Source organism: Ctenopharyngodon idella, chromosome 24 (genome assembly GCF_019924925.1).
Source record: "Ctenopharyngodon idella isolate HZGC_01 chromosome 24, HZGC01, whole genome shotgun sequence".
Classification (NCBI taxonomy): domain Eukaryota; kingdom Metazoa; phylum Chordata; class Actinopteri; order Cypriniformes; family Xenocyprididae; genus Ctenopharyngodon; species Ctenopharyngodon idella.
This window is the reverse complement of record NC_067243.1, coordinates 24,588,181-24,606,453: the sequence shown is the minus strand read 5'-3', so window position 1 is coordinate 24,606,453 and position 18,273 is coordinate 24,588,181. Positions and strand designations below refer to the sequence as shown.

Sequence of the window (18,273 nt, the reverse complement as noted above, 5' to 3'; positions counted from 1 at the left end):
AATTAAGAACAGGGATACCATGGTCCTTAAACCAGGTACTGGTAGCTTTGGCACTGTGTGCAGGTGCCAAGTCCTGTTGGAAAATGAAATCTGCATCTCCATAAAGTTGGTCAGCAGCAGGAAGCATGAAGTGCTCTAAAACTTCCTGGTATACGGCTGCGTTGACCTTGGACCTCAGAAAACACAGTGGACCAACACCAGCAGATGACATGGCACCCCAAACCATCACTGACCGTGGAAACTTTACACTGGACCTCAAGCAATGTGGATTGTGTGCCTCTCCTCTCTTCCTCCAGACTCTGGGACCCTGATTTCCAAAGGAAATGCAAAATTTACTTTCATCAGAGAACATAACCTTGGACCACTCAGCAGCAGTCCAGTCCTTTTTGTCTTTATCCCAGGTGAGACGCTTCTGACGCTGTCTGTTGTTCAAGAGTGGCTTGACACGACAGCTGAAACCCATGTCTTGCATACGTCTGGGCGTAGTGGTTCTTGAAGCACTGACTCCAGCTGCAGTCCACTCTTTGTGAATCTCCCCCACATTTTTGAATGGGTTTTGTTTCACAATCCTCTCCAGGGTGCGGTTATCCCTATTGCTTGTACACTTTTTTCTACCACATCTTTTCCTTCCCTTCGCCTCTCTATTAATGTGCTTGGACACAGAGCTCTGTGAACAGCCAGCCTCTTTTGCAATGACCTTTTGTGTCTTGCCCTCCTTGTGCAAGGTGTCAATGGTCGTCTTTTGGACAACTGTCAAGTCAGCAGTCTTCCCCATGATTGTGTAGCCTACAGAACTAGACTGAGAGACCATTTAAAGGCCTTTGCAGGTGTTTTGAGTTAATTAGCTGATTAGAGTGTGGCACCAGGTGTCTTCAAAGTTGAACCTTTTCACAATATTCTAATTTTCTGAGATACTGAATTTGGGATTTTCCTTAGTTGTCAGTTATAATCATCAAAATTAAAAGAAATAAACATTTGAAATATATCAGTCTGTGTGTAATGAATGAATATAATATAAAAGTTTCACTTTTTGAATGGAATTAGTGAAATAAATCAATCTTTTTGATGATATTCTAATTATATGACCAGCACCTGTATATATGTATTTATATTTGGAGGGAACTGAGTAGACGGGAGTTTCCCTTTCTCTCTTTCCCTAAAATACCTTGCGAATTATTAGGAGCTATAATTCTTTCTTTTTTTTTGTATTCTAAATATATTCAGCGTGTTCAAAAAAATCTGGCTGCATTTAATTTGAGGATTAAATGAAATATTGAATACATTAAATTCTGAGGAATTTAAAAGAAAATAAAGGAGACCGTTCTGCCAACCCTGCCACCTCGTGTGCTTCAGGGCGCAGTGGTTTCCAGTGTTCCTTCAAGAAAGAGGAGGGTTGTAGAGCGGTCAGTTCAGATGTTCCCTGCCGGCTCGCCATTTCAGGGCACTGGTCTGACCGTTCCTCCAAAGAAAGTGTCGCCACCCGTGCTCCCCCGCAGAAAGCTTGGGGACAGGGACAGGCAACACAGCTGAAGTCTTTGTGGGGTAACACAGATCTGCGGACTGTAATTATCACCAAGAAGGCTTCGAAGAGGTCCTGATGCCAGTGGCGAGGAGGGCAGCCCCCTTTAGAGAGGGTCGGGTATTAAAATACTTGGTACCCATCCCTCTTTGGCGCCCTCAGGGGGCCGTTCTGCTAACCCTGCCACCCAGTGTGCTTCAGGGCGCAGCGGTCTCCACTGACCCTCCGAGGAGGGCCAGTCATCACTTGATTCGGCTGTTCCTTGCCGGTTCGCCGTTTCAGGGCGCTGAGTTAAGTGCTCAAAAAACACCAGAGGCCAGTCTCGAGAGACTGGTTCCCTTAGTAAATTTTCTCTTCAGCCTATCATGCTCCTCTTGAGGGGGAATCCTCGGTAGGACGAGACCCCCTCGTCACACGCTTCCTCCGTGGTACACTGAGGTTGAGGCCTCCAGTGCGCACAAGGGTTCCGGCCTGGGACTTGGCCGTGGTATTGCAAGGGTTAGCCAAGGCTCCCTTCGAACCATTAGAGGAGGTTCCAGAAAAGTTCCTCACTCTAAAAACTATCTTCTTACTTGCTATCACTTCCCTGAAAAGGATAGGAGACTTACAAGCACTTTCAGTTGCTCCATCTTACCTGGAATTTGCCCCAGGAATGGTGAAGGCATTCCTTCATGCTAGACCTGGCTATGTGCCGAAGGTCCCCACCAATGTCCCAGGTCCTATTGTGCTCCAGGCCTTCTATCCTCCACCCTTCGAGACTTTGGATCAGGAAAAACTGAATCTGCTCTGCCCAGTGAGGGCTTTGGATGCGTATGTCCACAGAGCTGCCCTGTGGCGAAAGTCAGATCAACTATTTGTCTGTTATGGGTCCCCTAAGAAAGGGGGCCCAGCATCTAAGCAGAGGATGAGCAAGTGGGTGGTCGAGGCCATCTCACTTGCATATGAAGCGGCCGGATAGCCTTCCCCACTGAATGTCCGTGCCCATTCTACCAGGGGTATGGCGGCATCAAAAGCTTTGATGTCTGGATTTTCCATTAATGATATCTGTGATGCAGCTGGATGGTCATGCCAGCACACATTTATCAGGTTTTATAACCTTGATGTCGGCTCCACTCCGGGATCTTCTATTTTGTCAAGCTAACATTGGCAAGTACTTGAAGCTACGGCACAGTTGGGATTGCGTTCCCAATGCGTTATACGCAGCGTCGACAGTTCCCACGAAAGGGAACGTCTCAGGTTACAGATGTAACCCTGGTTCCCTGAGTAGGGAATGAGACGCTGCGTCTCCTGCCGTACCCCCAGCATACTTGCGAGTGCTTGCTTCAGACTTATCCCAGAAGCTAGCGATCTCTGCATCCGGGTATGCTTTATAGTTTCCTGGTCCGTGACGTCACCCGCCTCTGACGTCTCGCTACACGATTGGTTAGATACATGAGTGCTTCAATGACGTTATCACGCAGAAGGTTCCCAATGCGTTATACGCAGCGTCTCGTTCCCTACTCAGGGAACCAGGGTTACATCTGTAACCTGAGACGTTTTACTTTGAGCAAAAACACACTAAAACACACGTCAGTAGTACATTTACAGTATATTCACTTCCCATGATAAAATCTCAGTGTGAACAGCCCTTCTTGACTCACATATCACACATCAGCATGTGCAGAGTGTCAGTTAATTAATGTATTGAGCATTGTTTTTGTGAATTAATGTGTGTAATGCGTGAACGTGTAATGCGTTTGAGTGAACACCTCAAAATAATCCAGAGATCAAAGTGGTTGATACTTGCTGTATGTCTGGTGTTTGCATTCATTGCAAGAATTCTGTAGATCCCTGTAGAATTCTGTTGTTGCTAGTTTCTATATAACGGTGGTTCTCAAACTGGTTCATGCACCAGAAGCATTTTACAAACCTCTTTTCCACCAAGATGGTGCTGATTCTTATGCCAGAGGTGGTGCTCAGCCTTGCAATCTTGAGAACTGAACGGTGACAGAACAGGTTATAAAGCTGTGGATCTCTGCATTTATTTATTTATTTATTTATTTATTGTCTCTTCATAGAGTCTTTTTTCTTTTGTGAGCTTTCTGTTTTGGCAGGAGTGCAACATTTTCATATTTGGACTCTTTGTTATTGTAATTGATAATTTTATGGGGTTTTTTTGTGCATTTAAGAACTACTTTTTACTGCAGACGTTAACACAGCAGCTAGCTAGCCAAAAAATTGTTGTTGGAAAAACTTTATCTACGTTTTAATTGATAATTGGTTCCTGGTGCCACACCAGATCAAGATTTTATGGCCGGTGTAGGGCCGGTGGAAATGGAATGGGAACTAGCACCAGAACCAATGCTGGTGGAAAAGGGGCACAAGGTGTATGCCACAAAACTTAAATGTATTTAAATAGATTTTTAATTTATTTTTTTCCATGTTTTATTTTGAGTTTGTAGTCATTTTACTATATATATTTATTTATATATATATATATATATGGCAAGAAGTGGAATTTCTGAAGCACCTACACCACCTGGAAACTCCCAACCCAGGAATACCAACCCAGTAAATAGGCTGCACAGATTTTTCCCTTCACAGGACAAGAGACATATTCATTTTAATACATTTAACATTTAATAAAAATTGTTCAAAACACCAATATCAAACAAAGACAGAACAGGAATGTTCAATACATTGAAAGATTAGTACAGCGCTGACTAGTACAGATTTCATTAGAAACAAACAATATCAAATATTAACAATATTTCTACTAATCACTTATATATCACAAGGGCAGCATACAGAAAACAACAACAAAATAATCAAAAATAAATCAAACAGTGGGGCTGAGGGTTGCCGGCAGGGGGGGACTCAAAGAACACCAGCAACATTCAAATAAGTAAAAAATACACCAACAGAAATAACCAAATTAATACATCACCTTCATACACACCAGTGCACATACACCACACATCACACATAAAAACACGAATCACCCCCACCCCCCACCCTTGCTCCTAGACACTCCTTACCAAGAAAAGAACTAACAGAACCATACATACACAGAAATCATTAAACACACAGAGTACAAAGAAAATGCTGCATGATTACACCAACAAATACAAATACACAAAATAATCCTTAAAGATGTCAATAGCAACCAGGATGTACAAAAATTAGCTAATCAACTTAAACGTAACACAAAATCAAAAACAAACCATACAACATTCAAGGAAAACAACCAGAAAAGTACAATTACAAAAAAAGAACAACGAACACAAACAATACTTCACCCCCCTTGAAAACCCACAATACACACACACACACACACACACACTAAAATAGCAGGGAAAAAATCTTCTTCCCCTCAACCCACATATGGTAACACTAACAGTTTATTGTGTACACTTCTGCAGGCTCAGCTGCAGAGTTCAAACTCACCACCAGTGTTGAATAATGAAGGCACCACCAATCCTATCACACAATATCTACGTCGAGCCAGCAGCAAAACAGTAGTGCTCCACAGACAACAAGCAAATCTCTGGTAGCCCTGGCAATAGAATCCTCCCCGCTAATCAACAGCGTACACCGTACATCTGAAATAACACATTCATGATTAAAACAAATATCATATAAGATCAAGATGCAGAAATACAAAGGAACTACATACCTAGGGTGTGAGGAATCCTAGTCACAACAGACCAGAGAGATATCAGTGTGCACACTATAAAAAGAACACAAGGCATATCGATGTAACCATACCGCCCTATACATGAAACAACCGCTTTCCTACCTGTGAATGGGCTGCGTTTTCCGGAATAGATAAATGACAAATTCATTGAGGAGCCTGAGCCTCCTCAATCCACTCGCTAATGCCAGTGCCTGACCGTCCATTAAACTTGGAGCACTTGCTATCCCTCGGTTCAAAAACATATCATTCAGATAAGCCGGCATTAGCACCAACAGATATGACCGGGGGTGTCACAGGCAATACACCTGCGTCACCAGGGAGTATACTTGACCCTGGTGAGGCAACCAGGATGCGTTCTTGATGCAACTTCTCATTATCAGCTCACAACTGCACCTCCAACTCCCTGAGCTCTTGGAGTTCCTCCTCCATAATTATATTAAGTGCTACTTACTAGTGTTGTTAAAAATATCGATATTTCAATATGTATCAATACTGAAATATCTGAAATGGTTCCACGGTTCTGAATTGACACACCCACCACCTCTCACTCACTCATCTTATTCGCTCTGGATAAATAGTGCTTGTATTGCACAAAATTTTAGTAATTCCCGTAGGTTTCGTGATCACACCAAAAGCGTGTGCACCACAGATAGTGGCACTCTCCTAAAGCTGCATCTCAAACAGCTCGCAAGTACCAAATTGACTTTTTTTTGTGGCTTACATACAAATACATGCAAAATTATGTCAAAATGCCATCTTGCAGAAAATTCAGATAAATACAGTCAGTTTTGGAATGTAAATAGTTTTGAGAGAAAACGTATGTTGTGTAACGTTGGATCCATGCATAAGCTCTTAAAGTGACAGCAGCCTAATAAACCTGCTGCAAAAGACAAAGAAAATCACTCGCTGCTCTTGACTGAATAACTTTTGTAACTTTAATTGTAGCATTAATCTGTATTTAATTTTTACAATGAAAACTGTCCAGTTATTTTACATATGATTACTTTAATTTCTGTTGTATTTCTTACCGAATATACTGTTAGACCCACCTGAAGAACTTAAAGCCATGTTTATTTCATTTGTCTCTTTATTCTATTGTACTTATTTTTGCTATTGTTTGCAATTTGTTTAGTTGTTTATATTTTATTACTGACTGTTTACTTGTATTTATTTATTTTTTTTATTTTTTATTTTTTGTAAATCTTGTTCAACGATTCAAACAAAGCCTCCCAGTGCTATGTGTAAGCTATTACAACAAAATTACCCAAATTATCAAAAACATTATGAGATAGCAAATTGTCTGTATGGTGGTATATATGGCAGTATATATGGCAGTTTTATTGAATATTTTTCAAGGAATCGTATCGAAGTTGGAAATTCCAGCATTGTGACAACACTACTACTTACCCAAAAACAGAAAACCACCCAGGGAAGGCATAAAACGAGAACCAGGAGAATCCAAACAGGCACTAAAAAAAAGATTAACAATTCACATATACAATCAACACCCACGTCTCTGGCAGTAAGTGATGCAGCTCTCAAGAGGCAGGTCTAGATCCTCTGCATCTAGCCATAATAGGCTCACTCAATAAACCCTAACCAACCAATAGCAGCCCGAGACTAACACCCATACTGCCACATTCATTTCACCCAAAAATGAAGGTTCTGCCTTCATTTACCTACTCACCCTCATGTCATTCTATACCATATGTCTTTCGTTAATCCACAGAACATAAAAGTTACATTTAAGAGCTACAACTGAAAGGCATTTTTTTTTTTTCATGAGTAATGACTTACATGTTGATCTGTTCTTCACATAGAGTTATCGGATGACTTCAGAAGGCTCGAGTCCCCAATCACTGTATGCTTTCATTGTAATAAAAAGAGCAACATGAACAGTTTTCAAAACATCCACATTTGTATTCCAAGGAAGAAAGAAAGCAATATGGGTTTGGAAAGACACGAGGGAGAGTAAATAATGACTGAATTTTTATTTCATTGATTGAACTAATCCTATCTTTGTGGGGGGGTTTATATATGTATCCTATGTTCTTACATTGACATTCTTACACTGAAAAGCAATGCCAGGTGAAACTTGGATGGTGTGATTCGATCAGATGTGATAATTGGCCTGAAAAGTTTGAGAACTGCTGCTATATACAGCCCCTTCTATATTTAACTGCCATATTGTAGAATGTACTAATAAATGTATCTCATGTTCAGGCACTGAAGTGACTCATGTTAACTCATTCAGCTCATGTGAACAACTTCTGGATGACATCATCACTGGCCATCATGCCCAGCCAAAGCAGATGATGATGCTGAACATCTGTGTGTGATGAGATTCATTCATGAAAGCTGTACAAAGACCTTCAGACAAACGTTTTATGAGTAATATGGTGTGTTTGTTAAAAAAGGAGGAACTACGGCCCCAGTTTGAAGCCAAATACTCCCGGAAGGAGAGAGTAAACCCCATCTCAGGGAAACCAGAGCCCTTCCAGCCCTTCACAGACAAACTCAGTCGACTCATGGTGTCTGTTTCAGGAATCTTCTTCATGGTAAGATTCTATGTTCAAAACTTCCCTAAAGCTACAACAGTCTCAACAGAATTATTGTCACCAACCACTGGGATGGGAATTGTGTGGAATCTGATTTTTTAACAACTCCATAAAAATAGTGGTTACACTTTAATTTAAGATGTCCCCATTAATGTGTAACTTTGAGGAAGAAGGAATGAACAAAATGTGCACCACATCAGTCTTGTGAACCACATCAGTGCAAAACCTTTCAATAATTACACTTAAAAGCTAATTGTAGATTAAAGACTCTTATAAGTGTCAGTTGTATGTGGTCTGATGCATATGTTACATATTTTATACTGATGCATCTACACAGGTAAAAGAATGCAGACATTACAGAATGCCACAAAAATCATTTGTAACATTTTGTTAAAGTTAGCTCACTAAACTGCACTACAACTCATAAATAACTGTCTCCCTCTGTTGGTCTTATATTAAAAGACAATGCATATCAAAACCATACCTAAGTTTGTAAAGGAAAATTCAGATAGATTCCAAACTTATCCTAATATATCTTCATCTATTTATAATATTCCTTTTTGACACCTTGTTCACCTCTCGTAATTTTTCTTCCAGATCTCTCTGGTTCTGACAGCCGTGTTTGCCGTGGTGGTATTTCGGCTCATTGCCATGGAGAAGTTTGCTTCCTTCCAGTGGGAGTTTGTGAAGAAGAACTGGCAATTCGCCACCTCAGGCACTGGAGTCTGCATCAACTTTATGATCATCATGTCTCTGAATGTGGTTAGTGTCTTTTCTCTAGTCCCGAAGGCCTCTTCTCACCAAGAGAGAAACAAAGTCCCCCTGAACTAAAATTGTCAACTGTGCAAAAGCTCCACACAAAATGAGAGAAAAGGATTTTTGGACGGCTCTGTGAAATAACATGATTTGGACATTCTGAGAAATAAAGCCATTCTTACAAAATAAATAAATAAATAAAACTCATTGTGAAAATGTAAGCAGATATATTGTCACTCTCCAGGGATGGTACAATGGGAGTAAAATAAAGTATACCATGGAATATATCACAGTATAACGATAATAATAGTAGTGTATTGTCAGTGATAATAATATTACAGCTTTTGTAATGAAATACATTCCCATTTAGTCAACATTTGCCTTCCATATCACTTCTTTTTGCTCAACTTGTTTGCTGCTGCTATGACGTTTTTGTTGTTTGAAATTGTGGTAGCTGTTGATATTGTTGGTCTCCATCTATTTGATTTTATTCCGTCTTGGTTTTTGATAAAACCAAGTCATTTATTAAATTTAATAAGAGACTTCCTAGGGGGATACAGCTTCATTTCCATTTCTATGTGGCACCAATTTCCATTTCTATGTGGCACCTCAGATGTGACAATTTTATTCTCCTGAACACATGGAAATGAAATGCTACTTTTTTGCAAGTTGTTTTGCAAATTTTTTCACGTGAATTTGCAACTTCAGCCTTGACCTTCAGTCTGTAATGGTACTATTTCCATTATCTTTTACCCAACAGGTCTATGAGAAAGTGGCCTACCTACTTACAAATTTGGGTAAGTATTGATTCAGTCAAGGTTACTATTGTTTGAGGGTGAAATTCATGCAGTCGTCACTGTATGTGAGAAACTTCCCTCATGGCTATAACATGCAGTGCTGTGCTTCCCAAATGATTTTACCATGGCTTTCACTTGTGATCTAGAACACCCACGGACAGAGTCGGAATGGGAAAACAGCTTTGCCCTTAAGATGTTTCTCTTCCAGTTTGTCAATCTCAACAGTTCTACCTTCTACATAGCTTTCTTTTTAGGGAGGTAAGCAACTCTTGAACTTGTTGATGTATTATTCAGTTCTTGGTTTACTTGATGTTACTGCTTCCATTTGCTCTGATTTACCACTTGAGATCTGTTATTTTGGTATAAGTTTAACTCCTTTTCCACCAGCGTTTTTTTTTTTTTTTTTTTTTAATTTCCAGCCACCGCTAGCATTTTTGATCACCTAATATAAAGTAGGTCCGATATTTTTGGCTGTTTGCCTAATGCATACAGGAACTAGATATTTCCACTGTTGGTGATAGCATACATACAAACACAAATACCTCTATGATAGAGTGGTTAATTAAATTTCAAAGCTAATTTCGTATTTTATTGTGATGTGCATGTATTGTGCCTGTGTGTATTCCACAGGTTTGCTGGCAGGCCGGGTGACTATAATAAGCTGTTTAACCGCTGGAGGATGGAGGAGGTGGGTGTAATGAGTCCTCTCACACTTGGTTATTATTGCCCTTCAGCATGATCAACATTCCCCTATCAAATATCTGCCTCAGTTATGCAACTGCCATGAGATTTCAATAAAAATGGTCGTTATTCAGTGCAGATTACTCATTGCCTCAGCATAACAACTGTGGTTGCTCGTAACACTAGTGTATGTTTTAGATCTAGTCTGTGTAAATCATTTAATATAATCAAAACTACCCTTGTGAAAAAGAAGTGGGCTTTGCTGACTGTTTCTGAGCACACTTAAGTACAATTTTTAGAAGTTTATTAAATTATTTTAAAGTATATCATTTCCATAATCAGTACTCTTTTTAAAAGTATGCTAATGTGTACTTTTTCACTAGAGCATCCAAAATGTTTATGCTTTTTTCCCCTCAGTGTCATCCCAGTGGTTGTCTGATCGACTTGTGCCTACAAATGGGAGTGATCATGGTGTTGAAACAGATCTGGAACAACTTCATGGAGCTGGGCTACCCGTGAGTATAAGCAGACACACAGCGGCATCAGTGGGCAGACTTGGAAAGGCCATGAAAAAAAAAATCTTAAAACACCCAGCAAGATTGTTAAATGACTTATTCCACGAAATTACTCGTCTAACATAATACATCAGGTTATCCTTTGTAAAAACTTCTCAAGGGCCCTTAAGAAGACTAGCTTGGTTGAGACATATGTTTACAATTTGCAAAAACAAAAAAAAATTATTATTGTTTTTTTTTTTTTTAAATATAAATTAATTTCCAGTTACACTTAATATTGACACATTTTTCAGGTTAAATAAACATTTACACTATCACAAAAACAACAACCAAAACAATTCTATTTTGTATTTTTACATTAACAGTGTAATTAGTGTAGTCATTTATTAAAGGTCACCTATTATGCCCCTTTTTACAAGATTTAAAAAAAGTCTCTGATGTCCCCAGAGTGTGTATGTGAAGTTTTAGCTCAAAATACCTCACAGGGTTTTTTATAGCATGTTAAAATTGCCAATTTTTGGGATTGAGCAAAAATGTGCCGCTTTTAGTGTGTTTAAATGCAAATGAGCTGCTGCTCCCGGCCTAAGAGGGTGGAGCTTTAAGAGTTCATTCTCCGGTGTCAGGAGTCAGGACGCACTAATAATGTCAGAAACTGCAAATTGCATAGATGCCAGCCAATTGAAACAAATCAAGTAACTGTAACACGTGGGTGCTATAGTAATCACACAAAAACGAGAAATAAACACAGAAACAGGTTTTAGTAAGATAATCCACAGAATACAGGTCTGAATAATGGGGGTAACATCCACATAGTAAGTACGGCACAAGACAAAGAACAGAACCAAACAGGAGGTATAAATACATGGAGGAACTAATGACATGGACATCAGGTGATCAGAATACATCAATCAAAGGAACAAACTGAAACACTAGGAAACTGGGTCAATTTAGAATGACAAAACTGAACATGAAACTGACATTACTGAGGAGAGACGGAGCCAGGGTGACACTGCATGTCCAGAGGGCCAAGGCAGAGCTGACGGCTCAAGGAACTGAGGTGGAGGCGTGGATCTGGAAGACTGCAGTAGAGCCAGTGCAACCTAGGACAACGGTGGAGCCAGAGGGATGGAGGGCAGAGGTGTAACCGGCAGCCAGGAACCAACGGGAAAACAGGAGACTCAGGACTGTGCGGAACCAGCGGGGAAACAGGAGATTCAGGGCTGGGCAGAACCAGCAGGGAAACAAGAGACTCAGGACTGGGCGGAACCAGCGGGGAAAAAGGAGATTCAGGGCTGGGCAGAGCCAGCAGGGAAACAAGAGACTCAGGGCTGGGTGGAACCAGTGGATAATGGAGAGTCACAGGTATCACCTCCTCAAATAAATCCATAAACTTTCCAGTGTCCTGTCTTAGCTCATTCACGGCAGCGGGGAAGTGGGCGGGGCTTCCATGAGTTCTCAAGCTCCATTAAATAAAACTCCCTCGGGGATGGACATTGTAGCAGTCTCATGCACCTGGTCAGACGTGTTGATGGGCACAGGCTCCAGGGCGGTATTCAACTTAGTTTTGTATCCTGGCATGTTCTCAGTGGTGGGCGCTGGCTCCATGTCTGCTGTGGAGTTTAGTTTTAGCTGGTTGGGTGATGGCTGACTGGACACTGGGTCAGGTGGAGTGGGGCTGTTAGGCTCTGCTGGGCTGATGGTCAAATCCGATTTGTTATGTACCAGCACTTACTCCACAAACACGGTGAGATCCTCCTTTGGACCGCTCACTGGAATCCGTGCCTTATGTAACAAATGACGCAGAGCAAGCGGTCCTGATGTGTTTGGCACACTAGATCTGAAAAGTCTAGAGTGGATCCGCCGAAACAACTAATAATTCTGTATTATGCGTGCCAGACAAGTAATTTGGCGATGTTACTTAGTAGAAAAGACAGCGTCTGCACGCATACACATTCAAACGCGCATACCTATAGACTAAACACGTAAATGAACAGCAAGTTTTAAGTTAAAAAGGTGTCATTTAACTGGCCCCTAAGTTAATAATTAACGATTTTTACAACGGAAGTGATTCAATCAAAAACTTACTTTAGCTCGATAATAACTTTTTTCTAGAGCTGCTGTAAAGCCAAAACAATCTCTGTCCGTTAATATCTGTCCATTTCCTATTATCACTGTGAAGCTGCTTTGAAACAATCTGTATTGTAAAAAGCGGTATATAAATGAAGATGACTTGACTTGAGTGTGTTCTTCCAGTGAGTGGTCTTTCTGCTCCAGGCACAGAAGCTGTACAGCGGGGAGGTCCATCGTGAAAAAGAAAAGGGGGAAAAAAATGGCACAAATTGTAACAGTTTTGGTCTGGTGTTCTATAAAGCATGGGTGCTATAGTAATCGCACGAAGACGAGGAATACAAAGAAACAGGTTTTAATAACATAACTCACAAAATACAGGTCTGAATAATGGGGGTAACATCCACATTGTAAGTACGAACAGAAACTAACAGGGGGTATAAATACACAGAGGAACTAAGATAATTAATGGACAACAAGTGAATGGAATACATCAATCAAAGGGAAAAAATGAATGAATGGGTCAACTTAGAATGAAAAAACTAAACATAAACCTGACAGTAATTGCAAACTGGAATCTGCTGTGACAAATTTGATGTATTGCATCAAATTTTTCTTGGTCTGTGGACAGTCCTTTGAAGGCTGAGACTATGAAAAATAATGAAAAATCTCAAATTGGAGTCTTACTTGGCAAATAAACTCTTGATAAACCCTTTTTCCTCTCTGATGGAGCCGGTTTAAATGGCATTTTGTTTGATTTTATTGATTCTTTCCTAACCCATATAATCGCCTAAACCTAAAACAGTAGTAGTACAGATTCCTTCATAATAATTTGGCATGCCTTTATTGTCATTCTTTATATTACATTTTCATTTTTTTAATATATACACACAAATTATTTCATAAGATCTGGCTTTGTTATTGAGTGTATGAACAGAGGTCTCTGTTACTCAATTATTAGCCCAAACAGGAAGCGTTTGTTGCACTGGACATACAAAGAGAGCTTGTCCTTAGTTCCAGTCCACTGTGTTCACGGCTGACTGATTTTGCCAACTCTGCAGTACAGAGTAAAATGTATGCTTAATCAGAAAGAGCCACAGCAACAGAGTGAACTTAATAGACTATCAGGAAAACATGGTGAGGGACATTAGTTTAGATTACCAATACTGTTCACAGAAAAATTACAGCTCTGTTATTATTCGCTTATTCTTCTCTTTTCATTCTATACCCATATTTTGTCTTTTTGTGGAACACATGATCATTTAAAAAAAAAAGAAATGAAGTGTGCTTGCTTGTATTGAATCTGCACTTGTGTCATTTAAATAAAAAAGTATAGTTTATTTTACAAAAAGTACTTGCATAATATAATACTAATTAAACAAAAGACCACTTAAATGGAGTAAACTTTCTTGACTGTTTCTTAACACACTTAAATACACTTTCATAAAGTGCACTTTGTAATGTCAAATTAATTATAAAATAATAAAGTTCAATTAAATAGTTCAATATAATTAAATGCAGGTATTTCATAAAATATAATTACAATGTAAAAACATGTATGTACACAATAAGTGCATTGTATTTAAATGTTAGTACATTTAAGTTAGACATTCAGCATTGCAGTACAGATACATTTTCACGTAATGACAACTGCATTTGGGTCTGTTCTACATATAAAGCAACTGCATGGGCTCAGCAGATTTGGATTTCAATACACAAATTGATTTTGGGTCAACTTTATTCTTTTAAAACTACTGGCTTAGATTGGTGGATTCATTGTTTTATGGCATGTTTTGATGTAAAATACAAAAAAATTAAACTGGCCCCTGCTGGAATCCAATTAGCTATGGCCCTAAGTACTCTTCATCACTTTTCACATTCTTCATATAATACACATATTAAATCAAATGTTTTTTTTTTCTTTTCATCCACCAGACTGTTGCAGAACTGGTGGTCTCGGCGTAAGATGAAACGTGCAGGTGAGCAGAATAACAGTAAAGAAGAGCTTCCACAATGGGATAGAGACTGGAACTTGCAGCCCATGAACGCACATGGCCTGGTGGACGAGTACCTGGAAATGGGTGAGTTCTGTTCAGCCAACACCTATTGTGAGATTTAAAGTGTGTAACTTTCAAATACTGTCATGGCAAAAATAGAATCTTGCTGAGGAAGTGTAGTTAAAAAGAATATTAACACATCTGGTTTAAAGGGTTAGTTCACCCAAAAATGAAATTTCTGTCATTAATTACTCCCCCTCATGTCGTTCCACACCCGTAAGACCTTCGTTCATCTTTGGAACACAAATTAAAATATTTTTGATGAAATCTGAGGGTATCTGATCCACACAAAGGCAGCAACGTCATTGCACCTTTTGACGTCCAGAAAGGTAGTTAAAAACATGGTTAAAATAGTCAGCGTTCAACATTAATGTTATGAAGCGACGAGAATATTTTTTGTGTGCAAAAACAAAACAAAAATGATGACTTTATTCAACAATTTGAACCATTGTCATACGTAGTGAACTCAGTGCAGGCTTCCTTGTTTACGTCAGAATGCCAACTCAGTATTGGCCAAAGCTGAACACGTGAGCAGCACGATGCATGCATGTGATGCTGACATAAGATCCGGCCAATGATGAGCCGGCGTTCTGACGTAAACAAGGAAGCCTGCACTGAGTTCACTACCTATGACAGCGGTTCAAATTGTTGAATAAAGTCGTTATTTTTGATTTGTTTTTGCGCACAAAAAGTATTCTCGTCGCTTCATAACATTGAGGTTGAACAACTGTAGTCATGTTGACTATTTTAACCATGTTTTCAACTACCTTTCTGGACGTCAAAAGGTGCAATGACGTTGCTTAATTTGCATTCTGAAGATGAACAAAGGTCTTACAGGTGTGGAACGACATGAGGGTGAGTACTTAATGACAGAAATTTCATTTTTGGGTGACCTAACCCTTTAATGGCACAAATGGTTGACTCTATTGTCCATTTGAGGACGGAGGTTTGTTACGATTACAGGACACACTAGAATCTACAATGTAAAGTATTTTCAGCAGGACCGCATTCCTGCAGTGCATTTACCAAGCAGTTGTGTCAGTGTTTGCGTATTTGCATAAAGTATGTTTCTGCTCTAAGTAAGCCATTTTTAGACTGCCTTCTCCACAAAAGGGTAAACGCTTGATTATAATGAGAGTGTTCTAGTTTGGCAATTCAAAATCAAATTTTGCTTGTTATGTAGATGGGCTGTATGTTTCGTCTGTTTTCTGTACAGTTCTACAGTTTGGTTTCACTACAATCTTTGTGGCGGCATTTCCTCTGGCTCCTCTGCTGGCCCTGCTCAACAACATCATTGAGATCCGATTAGACGCCTACAAGTTTGTCACACAGTGGAGGAGACCGATGCCCGCCCGCGCTACTGACATCGGTCAGCCCTTTTCACCTCAATTAGCACTAAATGCAAGAAACCCGAGTCATTTGTTGTAATTGCATTTAATTAGATAGAAGTTAATGCTTAATATTATATTCCTTAATATATCATATTAGTTTATAGATTTATGTATTATCTGTCCTGGTATATTTCAATATATATGTTTTGATATATTGGTAATTTTAAAGGCTTTTCTGTATGTTTGTTTAATTAGGTATCTGGCATGGTATCCTGGAGGGAATTGGAGTTGTGGCTGTCATAACAAACGCCTTTGTCATTGCCATCACTTCTGATTACATCCCCCGCTTTGTCTACGCATTCAAATATGGGCCCTGTGTGGACAAGGGTTACCGGCACGAGAAGTAAGAAGATTTAAAAATAGCTGCAAGCAGCAATTACAGGGCTAAAAAAAAACAGTGGCATGTGCATTGTAAAGCTGAGCAGATTTATTTTGTTAGCCCCTCTGGTTGTAACGGGGGGTTGCCAAGAATCAGCTTCAGCTTGGTCAACGTTTCTGGGAAACTATTTTGAAAATCAGAAATTCGCTCACCTAACTTCAGCTAACCCTAGCCCTTGTGGTGGCGTAAGTTAAGATGAGAACAAAGAAAAAAAAAACACTTTTCAACAACACGTTTTGTAAGCCTATAGCTTTTCGTTGTTGTTGTTTTTTTTTGTTTGTTTTTTTTTTTGTTTTTTTTTTGCAAAAAGAACATGGAGACATAAATGCAAATCCCAAACCTATATATATTTTTTAAATTAATTGCAACTGATCTTGACAACCAGTGATCACCGCGCAGGAAAAGAGAAGTTAAAAAAACACAAAACTCACAAAAGAAAAAAAAGTCTGGAATTATTTTATAATTTTGTTTAGTTTAAAAAAATTTATCCACCAGCTGGAGTGCCCATGATATATGAACTACATTAATTTATTTACATCTCTCGACAGAAAGGTTTTTGCAGCTAATAAAATGTTATTTAACAACAGTAGCCATAATAAGCATATTTCCAGTACATGCCTCAGAATTGTATCGTCAACTAACTCATCAGACTCCTCGTAATCCTCTGCAAACTTCGACAGTTGGTTGAACTGGCCCATTTGGTTCTTTTTGAGTCGGATGTGCTACTTTAGCTGTGCGTCTTGCGTCTTCAACCCAGAACTAAAGTTCGATTCAGTTAGATTACTTCCTTGAGAACTGGCTCAAAAGAACGATTCATTCAAGAAATGAACATCACTACTCATTTGGATTGTTTGCCCGTGTTTTTGACCTTTTGCCTGTTATATGGATTTCAGTTCTGAATTGTCCCAAAAAAGCTGCATTTGGATCTTCAACCCAAGTCTCGGAGCAGTTTGTAACATTACTAAAGATAAGAGGTTGGATCCTTATATGAAGCTTTGCATTACTAATGCTGTATAATTGTGTTTTGCGTGTCTTTACACAGATGTCTAAGAGGATACTTGAACAACAGCTTGTCTGTTTTTGAAATGGGTGAATTGAGAAACGGAACTTACCAAAATCGATACTGCAGGTACTGCAACACTCATGCTACAGTTTTATGTTGTTACATGCTATTCATTTGGTTTTTTGTCTCTTTCTGGTCTTCAAGTTCTGTTATTCCCCTCTACAGATATCGGGATTATAGAGCACCTCCATGGAGTCCTGAACCCTATGATTTCACCCTGCAGTTCTGGCATGTTTTGGCTGCCAGACTAGCCTTCATCATCGTCTTTGAGGTCAGTGCTACTTCACATTTTTACAGTCTTATTTGAGTGTAGTTTTATAGCATTCACAATATAGTTTTGAGGAAGCTACTTTGAAACTTTTATACAGTATATTGATCATTTTAAGTAGTTAAGTTAAAATAAAGATGCCCTTTGATAAAGTTAGCTACAATACAAGGCACTAGTGTAATGGAGGACATCTGGTACAAGAGACCTGAGGAATGAGGTTTAGGATGGTGGGTGTAAATGTAGGCCAACTGGTACATGATAGCTGTGCAGATAAACCTCACTCCCCTGGGCTCAAGAGGCAAACTAGCAACTGATGCTAGAGGCTGTGGTCTTTAGCATACTTGTTAACACACCCGACTACTATGCTGGCTATCACCAATTCAAATCCCGCTCAGAGTAGGCCAAGAGGAACTAGTTACACAAAGTAGCTAATCTTCCAGAGCCAGACTTTTGACTGTTGGCAAAAATACTTATTCCGTCCAAGAACCACCAGAATATTTTCATGTTGGAAAAAAGTAGTCAAATGAGTGGTATGTCCAAATAGCC

General features: G+C 39.4%; 1 protein-coding gene across 5 annotated transcripts in view; it reads left to right on the top strand.

Moving 5' to 3' along the window:
- The window catches only part of ano3 (anoctamin 3), a 120,762-nt gene that overhangs the window by 92,163 nt on the left and 10,326 nt on the right, over window positions 1-18,273 (top strand). For all 5 annotated transcript variants that reach the window (XM_051884541.1, XM_051884542.1, XM_051884543.1 and 2 more), the window contains 11 exons: window positions 7,613-7,753; window positions 8,351-8,515; window positions 9,270-9,306; window positions 9,453-9,564; window positions 9,937-9,994; window positions 10,405-10,502; window positions 14,505-14,650; window positions 15,843-15,995; window positions 16,213-16,360; window positions 17,439-17,525; window positions 17,625-17,730. In XM_051884541.1, coding sequence (XP_051740501.1) covers window positions 7,613-7,753; window positions 8,351-8,515; window positions 9,270-9,306; window positions 9,453-9,564; window positions 9,937-9,994; window positions 10,405-10,502; window positions 14,505-14,650; window positions 15,843-15,995; window positions 16,213-16,360; window positions 17,439-17,525; window positions 17,625-17,730 — 1,251 coding nt within the window. The remainder of the gene's footprint in view (window positions 1-7,612; window positions 7,754-8,350; window positions 8,516-9,269; window positions 9,307-9,452; window positions 9,565-9,936; window positions 9,995-10,404; window positions 10,503-14,504; window positions 14,651-15,842; window positions 15,996-16,212; window positions 16,361-17,438; window positions 17,526-17,624; window positions 17,731-18,273) is intronic.